At 54.5% G+C, this 9792-nt stretch overlaps 1 protein-coding gene across 1 annotated transcript; it reads left to right on the top strand.

Annotated features, from left to right (window-relative positions):
* Positions 1–431: 431 nt before the first annotated feature.
* On the top strand, positions 432–8377 carry RLBP1 (retinaldehyde binding protein 1). The gene is made up of 7 exons (XM_075007132.1): positions 432–443; positions 1801–1929; positions 3769–3973; positions 5308–5486; positions 6211–6369; positions 7417–7527; positions 8219–8377. The coding sequence occupies exons 1-7, from the start codon at positions 432–434 to the stop codon at positions 8375–8377; spliced, it is 954 nt and encodes a 317-aa protein (XP_074863233.1).
* Positions 8378–9792: the final 1415 nt, after the last annotated feature.

Raw genomic sequence — 9792 nt, forward strand, 5'->3', positions numbered from 1 at the left:
CTCTTAGTGCTCAGAATACAGTTTGCCAAAACCCCAGAGGGGAACTCAGCATCTCCGAAAAAAATCAAGCCCAGGGAATCTGAAGAAAGACACCCAAATTCGAAAGCTATTTTGGCAAACATTAACGTTAAGTTCTGTCCTTCAAAGACAGAGGGTGGCATTGTTATCCGAATTAAGTGAAGAGGGGAGATGGGCATATTATGGTGAATCTTACTTACATCCCATCTCCAGTCAAATGCTCTGCCTCTTCTCCTGACTCCTGTAGGACTGGATAGGAGCTGGTGTGAGGTCAGGCCAGGGCATAGCTTTTTGGCTGTTATCCAGGGCAGGCGTTGGGGCTGGGGAACACTCTGGAAATGCTTCTCCAGCTATTGCTCATGTGGGATTCTTCCTGATCTCTTTCAGTGTCCTGTGGACGATAAGGAAGCAGCATGTCTGCAATAGTGAGTATTCCTTTGTTCAGCTTTGCATGGCCCCTCCCCAGCTGCACTAACAGGAAACTCCACTGAGAATGGCCATTACTCTCTGTTCTTTCACAGAGCTGGGGAAAGGGGCTGGGAACATTCCGTATGCACAATGCCATGTCTGGGTGATGTGCACAGTATCCTGACTCCCCAGGTCCTCAGCTAGCTAGGTGGGGGTCTCAGGATGGCAGTCAGGTTGGATTAGCATTGACGTTCATGGGCACACGTGCGGACTGATGATGCTCTGAAGTGTATGTGGGGGGGACGACTGGTAATCAAGGGGCTTGCCATGCAGGCTGACATGATGTGCAGTGCACCAGCTAGGGCTGAAGCCCAAGCTCTCCTGCCGTGGAAATCTCTGTGCGAGTGGAGCGCACATCGAGTGGGCTGGACCAGTCCTACTGGCTGCATCCTGCCGCAGTGACCGAATTAGATCCACTGTGTGAAAAATGCAGCTTGGGAGCCTTTCAGGCCCATTTCTGTTCCAGCTTACAGCTGTGACCAGCAGGAAACAACTCCCCATCCCCATCACTTCACCCATCCTCCTGCCTCTCTCCCCCCCGGGTGTCTCCTGCACCTTCTGTTTGTCAGGAACGCCCCCCCTCACTCTCCAGAGAGCTCTGCAGGACAGCTGGGAACACTCTTGGCAGCAGCACTACCAGGTCTCTCACACCTGCCCAGGCACATTCTCTGAGTAGCTTCCATTGCTGAGAGTACTCCTGTGGCCTACAGACAGACAGCAAGGACCATGTTTCCTCAGGGTTTCCTCAAAGGCACCCACAAAACGGAGCCATGCCTCTTGCCCCAGATCATCACCCCATGTACCTGGGGGTGGCGTTCACAGATGAAAAGGCACTTGCCAGTCTCACAGGCTTACTTTTCAGTCCGTGCAAAGTACAGGAGCCTAAACACAGTGGCAGAGGGAACTGTCTCCCTGACCAACCCAGACACAGGTCCCATTGCAGCCTCTTCCCCATATAAACTAGAACAGAGTCCTGCCACTTCTCAGTCTGAGGGAGCCCTTCCCCTCCTCGCCCCAACACTCCCCATCACTTCTCCCAGCCCAGAGAGGCCTTCCCCCTCCTGAGCCCAATACAGACACCTTTCCCTCCCCTAGGCCAAGGGAGCCCCCCTGCCCGACTCCCATGGCGACCCTGTTACCTTTGCTGGATAAGTGCAGGGACCTGGCCTCTCAGGATGCTGCTGTGGACAAAATAGGCATCTCAGGGCTCACTGCATGTACTGACCCACCATGGGCCTGGACCAGGCAGGCCCAGGGCACTCTGTCGGGTGAACCTTGCCATGCGTTCTTGTCTAGTTGTGATTTTGCTCCCAGACTGGAACGTTCAGAATCGTCTCCGAGGAGGAGCAAGCCCTGCGCACCAAACTCGAGCGACTCACCACCAAGGACCACGGCCCCATCTTTGGAAAGTGTGACAAAGTCCCCCCGCACACCATGCAGAAGGTGAGACCCCCGGCGTGGGAGGAGGCCGGGGGCGTCAGGCCTGCGGGTAGGACACGTACCAGGGGATGGGGAGCAGCAGAGGGGGCAGCAGGTACTAAGGAGGTGGGAACAGACACATTCTCCTTTGAGCTGTCTGAGGCTGAGCCTCAAACCCTCCTCACCCTCCCCTATTACCTATCAATGTTCCCAGCCTCACTTTGCTCCTGTTACTCAGAAAAGACCTGGTCATTCCCCACCTCCCTGGCAGTGCTGACCATGCTGATCCCAGCTGCGGCAGAGCGCCTTCCTCTGGCTGCACACAATACGTTCGCATGATGGGGCCTATACCCTACCACTTGGCTGCCTGCTAAGGAGGCTCCTTGGGCCCTTTGCCAGCAGCCCCTGGTGTCTAACAGAAGGCAAGGAAAGGTGGCAGTCTGGAGAGGCGCTTTAACCCCCATCCCTGCCAGGGCACACAGGTAATCCCTTTGTGGTGTTTTTGGGGGCGTTGCCCCCACAAATGAACCAATCAGGTAGTGAGAGAGGAAACAGCCAGACAAGTGTATGGGGGAGGCAGGTGGCTTATTCTCAGCCACCGGGAAGCAGCGGAGAGGTGGGACAGAGGAGGAGAGGGTTTAGTTGTGGGGTTTGTCCCCTCCATCAGAGTGAGGAAAGGGACTAATATGCTCTGCTGTCAGAGGAAACCCCTCCAGTGGATCCTCTGCGTGAGGAAGCTGCTCTGCAGGGTTTCTCCCAGGAGCCCCATTTAAGGATGAGTGACAGGACGCTGAGCCCACAGTGACACCAGCACAGCTGCCGCTCTCCAGGTCACAGGCCAGCTCAGAGAAAACCAGCCAGGCCAAGCAAGGCAGAGGCACTCCCATATCCTCCACCCCAGAGTAGAGCCAAGGTTTGCAGGACTGGAGAGCGACACTGCTCTCACCAGGAAGGGAGGGGTAACGCAGGCAGAGGGGGAGCAGGCATCTTCGCACCAGTGTCCCCGCTAAGCTGGGCACTTGTGCGGTCACTAAGCAGAGTCCGATGCCGCCCAGCTGCTTAGCAAAGCACCCCCAGCTCGGCTGCTCTTTCTAGGGGTGGGGCACGTTTGCATGTGCCTCAGTGCACATAGATGTTATTCCACACAGGATGGAAAAATCCATAGAAGATGAAAAAGATGAGCTGGAACGTTCCTTTTCACACATCCCCAGCTCCTGGGGCTCCGACAATATTTAAGAACAGTGAGGAGCAAGAGGAGGGGGGGCTGGCTACACAGCAGGCTGAAAGGGCAGAGCAGGATGTAGCCCCAAGACTGGGATAGCAGTGATATGGGGCTGCAAGGGTGCTTTAAGGAAGAACTGAGCTGCCATAAGCCCCTTGGCTAGATTAATGAGAAGGGCATGCAAAGAGCAGGCAGGTGGGTCTGCGCAGGCTGACTCTGCTCTCCCTATCTGCAGCCAGCTTCCCCATTTCATGAGCAGTAACTTAGCCCCTCGCTAATGTCAAAGCTGAAAGTGCCCCTGGTGCTCAGGAATCCTAAGCCAGTTCCTCCTGCGGCTGCTGCTAGCGCAGGTGAAGATAGGGTCAGTCCTGATGGGAGGAGACCAGGGCACCAAGTCCCTGGGCCTAGGATGACTGCACAAGCCAGCTGGCCTTGTCTCTCCTGCAGTTGAAGTGGGTGAGCCTGGTGGCCAGTAAAGCAGCAAAAAAAAGGGGTGGGGGGCACATGAAGTTGCCAGCTGGTGCCTGCACCTTGGGGGGACAGGAGGGCCCGTGTTCCGGCCATGCAGTCATGGGATCAGGCACCTCACTCTCCCACAGTACTGCTACATCAGCCCCATGTGTCCTGCCACCCCGGCCTAGGCAAAGGACGAGCTGAACGAGACTGAGGAGAAGCGGGCATCCGCCGTGAAGGAGCTCCAGGAGCTGGTGCAAGAGGGAGCCAGTGGAGGCGAGGAGGTGGGCAAGGCCGTGGCAGAGAAGGTGAAGGGAAAGGACGACAACTTCTTCCTTCGCTTCATCCGGGCCCGCAAGTTCGATGTCAACAGAGCGTACGAGTTACTGAAAGGTGGAGCTCTTTTCTCTCACCACAGCTCCCCTAGCCCCCACACTGGGGGAAGGGCACCCTGGTCCTCTGGACAGATCCATAGTCTCTTGGCATCAACAGTAGCTCATATCCCACACCCAGGCGTGCTGCCAGAGGGCTCCATGCAGCGTCCATCCCTGCTGCCTCACACCTTGCGGAACAGAACCCATGTCCTGCAACTCTCTCAGTGGCAGAGACCCTATGGCCATTTCCCCACCATGTATCCAGCTGCCATAGGGCAGGGAGTACAGGGAGCGAGTAAGAGGTGGGAGAGAGGCCTGGAGGTGGTATGGGGCAAGCAGCTGATGCCAGAAGGCCAGGCAGAGACCGTGCAGAGCAGAGGGGTGCTCAGCTCCTCCTCTGGACGCTCTTGGCCTGGGATTCCAACAGGCAATGGCCACTGAAGCATCTGTGTGTCCTGAGCTGGCAGAGGCACATGGGGGTGGGGGAGATGAGGTGGTGGAAAGGGGGCCCCAGACTGAGGTGGTCAGGTCCATAAACTGGTGGACTCTGCTTGGCTCTTGCTCCAGGCTCCTTTGTTTGTGTGTCTGGGATAACGAGACAGTAATTAGTGGTGCTGGATGGGAAGATAAGCAGAAGCTGCTGGCAGGGGAGGCACTGGCATTTTCCCTAGGGCGAGTTTCCTCATTTCGTGGCTGAGAGCCTTTAATGGCTACAGGATGCCAGGGAAAGTGGGGGTGAGCCTGGCTATAGGAGAGTGCAGCAAGGCACCCGGCAGAGGAGAAACAAAACCTATACCCTCAAAATCCCCGGCGAGGCTCCTGAGGCAGAAGGGGGGCAGCTGGAGGAGAGTCAGCTGGGGCTCTTGAGATGAGAAGGATTAGTACGGGGCTGGGGAAGGATAACTGGGGCTGCCAGCAGAGCAGGATTTTAGCTGCACGTGTCTCAGACCAGGTACCTTCGAACTCTTGGTAGCAAGGAGGAAAGAGAGAAAACGTTCTGTGCCAGGTAGAGCACAGCACTGCCCTGACCACAGCTGGGAGAGTCCCCTCAGGACGGGGCTTTAACCTGGGGGGTGCCATTCCATTGTGCGGTGTTTAGGGTGCTCCACCCTTGTGGCTCACATGAACCAGGCCTGGTTGGAGCTTCGGGGGTGGGCCTTTGTGCAGTCCAAATTTGCACCTTATTCTGCATCAGGAAAACACAAGGCAGCCCCTAGAGTCGGATTCCCTGGCCTCTCGTACATTGCAGTGCAAGCTCCTTGGGATCAGGCTTGTTCCTGGGGCTGACGCTGGGGAAGGGAAGTTATTCTTGTCTCAGGCCTTGGCACTCTCTTTCTCTCTCCCCGATTCCAGGCTATGTAAACTTCCGCCAGCAGTACCCAGAGCTCTTTGACAACCTGACGCCCGAGGCCGTGCGCAGCACCATAGAGGCTGGCTACCCTGGCATACTTTCCAACAGGGACAAATACGGCCGCGTGGTGATGCTCTTCAACATTGAGAACTGGGACTATGAGGAGATCACCTTTGATGAGGTCAGCTCAGCTGTGCTGCTCCCACATGTCGGAGCCCCACTCCCCATGGTGCCAGATCCCAGGCTCCTCTTTCACACAATATATGAGCAGGGCATCCCACTTTGGGGATCAATATCTGAGCAAAGCTCTTTTCCATTGAGCATGTTCCAGCCCAAGGGAGCCCTGAACACACACTATGGGCCACAAAAAGCAGGTGTCGCAATACCAACAGCACTGGGAATTCAGCTAGCATGGTTCCGCAGCAGAGCTCGGGTCTTTACAAAGCAAGGTCACTACTCTTATCCCTGTTACACAGAAAAGGGAAGGGACCTCCCCAAACCCACTGAGCCTGTGAGACAGGTCTGCACTGGTGCAACTTCACATGTTCTCTTGACCTGTCACAAGAGGATTGATGTGGTCCCTCATCTTAAGACTTATCTCTGCATTTGGCCCACTATATGGGAAACACTCAGGTGGCATTGAAATGCTCCAGTCTTGAGTGTGGAACAGGGCAGCTGTTTAACAGCACACAGCAACACTGCACAATGTAGATAAGTGAAGGGGGGAAAAAACCCCACAGAACTCAGGCAGGCATAATGTAATTGGCAGAGCTGGAACTTGAACAGGAAGCTGGGGATAACTCTGACTCTGGGGAAATAGGCCAGGGGATACATAGTGGCTGGACCTGGCCCGGCCTTTGCACTTACGTGTTGTGATGTCCTCTGTCTCTCTCATTCTGGCTCAGATTCTCCGTGCATACTGTGTTATCTTAGAGAAGCTGCTGGAGAACGAAGAGACCCAGATCAATGGACTCTGCATTATTGAGAACTTCAAGGGCTTCACTATGCAGCAGGCATCCGGCATCAAGCCCTCAGAACTCAAGAAGATGGTGGATATGCTGCAGGTGAAGTTGTCTGCTGCCCCCCAAGTAGTAACAAGAGGGGGATATAGGTTTAAGCTACCATAGGAGATTGGACACAAAGCAGTGGCTGGCAAACCCTGAGGAAGCTTTAGAGCCAGGTGTTGTTCAGCTGGGATCAGGCTGGCCCAGAAAGGGCACAAGTCTGGGAGAGTAGCAGTAATGTAGTCTCATTTAGAACACGCCTCTATGTAGACAGCCACTACTGTATTAGTCAGATCCATACTGGAGAGCCCTTCATTCTGTTCCGTCTCCCTCCAGGGAGTATACTGGGCAGCCAAGATTTGTTGGTTGGTGCAAACCACCTTGCTGAAATCAGCACCTCTCAAGAGAGAGGCTGAAACTAGAAATGGTATCCTAGTCATCACGGGGTCAACAGACATTCATAATTCCTGCAAAGATGCAGCTTTGCCTAGCAGGTGTGGCATTCCCTGGGCTGCTCTTTGCCCTGCTTGGCAGTGCAAGTTTAGTTGGCATCATTCTGTAAGATCATCTTCTCACACCCTCAGCCCCAACAAAAGTCACTATCACCCGTAGGGCTCACTGGCTGATTTCACATCACATACAGAGGGCCCATCCCCACCATTCTCCCCAGTCAGACAGTATTTGGGCTGGACAAAGATTCATACTCAGAATGTGGCTGATCCTGGGGTTTTGGAACAAGACCAAAGACTTAGGGTTTCAGCAGCTCCTGCCTGGCGAATCAGATAGTACAGGATTCTCCTGTGGACTGGGGGCTGTGAATTGCCACGGCTGCACTGGCAGTGCCTTAAAACACAATGGGCTGTGCACATTGTCAGACGAGGAGGCACATTCTGCAGTAGTAGGATAATACAAAAGGGCCCTCCAGATGAACGCGAAAAGTAGAGTTTTAACAGGGAATGGAGTGATGGGTGAAAGAGAAGACACAAGAAAGAGCACATCTCTGGATAATTTTTCCATGTATGCCACAGCTGTTTTGCTGCCCCTGCCCCCATACTGCTTTCTTGCAATGTCCACGTAACACACTGTGTATGGGTTTGGGATCTGCAGGACTCCTTCCCAGCTCGATTCAAAGCTGTTCACTTCATCCACCAGCCTTGGTACTTCACCACCACCTACAACGTGGTCAAGCCTTTCCTGAAGAGCAAACTCCTGGAGAGGGTGAGTGCAGGGGAAGGGCCAGCATGAGCTGTCCTTGCAGAAGCAGAGAGAGGTGGGACCAGGGAACAGAGGCTCTGGCCCAAATCAGGACAAAGCAAAGAACGACCAAAGGGATAAATTGATGTCTTTAGCTTTTCTGGTCAATGGCTTCCCTGCTCTTGGGCAGACTCTGCTGGTGCCAGTCTGCAGTCACTGGTTAAATGGAGAAACCTTCACAAACCTGGCTTATTGGCCTCCCATTGAGCTTCAGTGTTGCCTGCAGTCAGGGTTGCACTGAGCTCTTCCTGGCAACGGCTGGGTGAAGACGCTAGCTCCTATGCATGGAGTCAGGACCTTGTAAGAAAATGGGTTGAACATGGAGGGGTGCATGAAGTGGTGGGGGCACCTGCTCACAGCATCTGGCTCACCATGCTTAGGTGGACCACAGGGCTAAGATCACCCACACAGCAGTTTCATCTGGGGACCAGCTGGAAAGCTGAATTCGCAGCACTCCACAAGGAAGATCTGTTTGGAGAGCACATGGTTAGTCTGATGAGGGCCTACACCAGTCCCTCACTGGTTGAGACAGCATCTAGCTTCCTCAGGGCTGCACATGCTGTCTAGGATGATGTGCTCCCATTCGTGGGTCTGCAAAGCCCCTGTTCATGTTACTGTGCTCAGCTCTGTCTCCCTCCTTCCCATCCCAATCCAGGTCTTTGTGCACGGGGAGGAGCTGGATTCCTTCTACAAGGAGATTGACGCTGACATCCTGCCAGCAGATTTTGGTGGCAACCTGCCCAAATATGACGGCAAAGACATTGCTGAGAAGCTTTTTGGGCCCCGGACTGAAGCTGAAGACACTGCTCTATAAAACAGATCCTCTCCCTGCCTCCCTTCGTGATAGGACTAGAGGTGGTTCTCTAACCAATCTTGACCCTCCATCCCTGCCTTACTGTAGCATTGATTGCACAGCCGCTTGTGATGATGACCACTGGGTGTGTACCTCTACATAGGCTTCTCACCCATCCAAACTCCAGTGAAGATCTTCTTTCTCTGGCTGTCCATCAGGGAAAGCAAACCACAATCAATCTGTTCTATCGTGGCATGTCCTGAACTTGCTGAGAGAAGGATGGGCCAGCAACTGAATGGGGAAGAGACGGTCAAGGCTTGTTGGAAGAGGCAGTAGAACTACCACCACTTCACTCAACCCCTTACACAAAACCTGGACCTTGGCTGTTTCCCTACTTGCCTCCACCCTGGGCTGTGTAGTAGCTGCAAAGTGCCTTTCCCCGTGTTTGCTGGCTGGCTTGTCAGGGTGCAAGGCAAGGGGAAAGCAGATCTCCAAGGCCAGTGTGTGCTCATCCACAGTCACCTACGTGGCAGCCTCCTTACTGCCAGGTGGCTACAGCTGAGGAAGGAGAGCAGCATGGTGGGAAAGCAATAGGACAGCCTCCTGGTGTGGAAAGAAAACTCCCAGCATTGCATGTAACTATGTGGACGACACAGCCAGAGTCCATCACCACAGGAGACTCCCAAGATGCACTGTTTGCTATATGTACCCAGAGAAATAAAGTGCTCAACAGCAGGGATGCTTTGGGTCCCTTTGTGTTGGAGAGGCAGGCGCTGTACGTAAGTCCCCAGGCAGGAAGAGGCTAGCTGCATTGGCATTGCTAAGAGTGGTGCCCAGGAGGATGGAGGTAGCACTCCTTTCTCCAGAAAGGCCAGGCGAGCTGGTGCAGCAGCAGGGACACAGGCTGCCTCAGGAACAGCCGGGGGAAGGCTCTTGATGCCAACACCCACATCAGTGGTGGTGCTGACAGCCCTCATTGGAGAAGCCAAGGATGGAATGTGCTGTGGGGAGCTCAGGCTCCCTACTCCCAGAGTCAGGCTCTCTTCTGGCTCTGCCCATGCTGGGAATTCCCAGCCCCTTTCACTAGCACCAGCACAAAAAGCTTGGCTTGGGCTGAGCGCAAACCCAGAAGGCCTAGCAGGACTTGGGGAGTGAGGCTTCCTTCCTCTGTTCCAGGGCACGTTGGGGGAGGCAGGTGGTGGAACAGCGTCTACAAAGCAGGTGGTTGCTGCATGGTAAAGGCAAGTGACGCTGCACTCAATGGTCCTGTGGAGTCCCCACACCATGGAGTAGCAATGTCAGCAAAGCAGGAGAAAGGGTTAAATACAAGAGGATGGAAAGAAATGAGCTTCTCACTCTGAAGATGCCTCTCCCCTTGCAGCACTGCAGCAGAACAATCTGTGCAAACCAGGAAGTGGCTGTGGCTGGGTAAACAG

The sequence above is a fragment of the Carettochelys insculpta genome, chromosome 12 (genome assembly GCF_033958435.1).
Source record: "Carettochelys insculpta isolate YL-2023 chromosome 12, ASM3395843v1, whole genome shotgun sequence".
NCBI classification, from domain to species: domain Eukaryota; kingdom Metazoa; phylum Chordata; order Testudines; family Carettochelyidae; genus Carettochelys; species Carettochelys insculpta.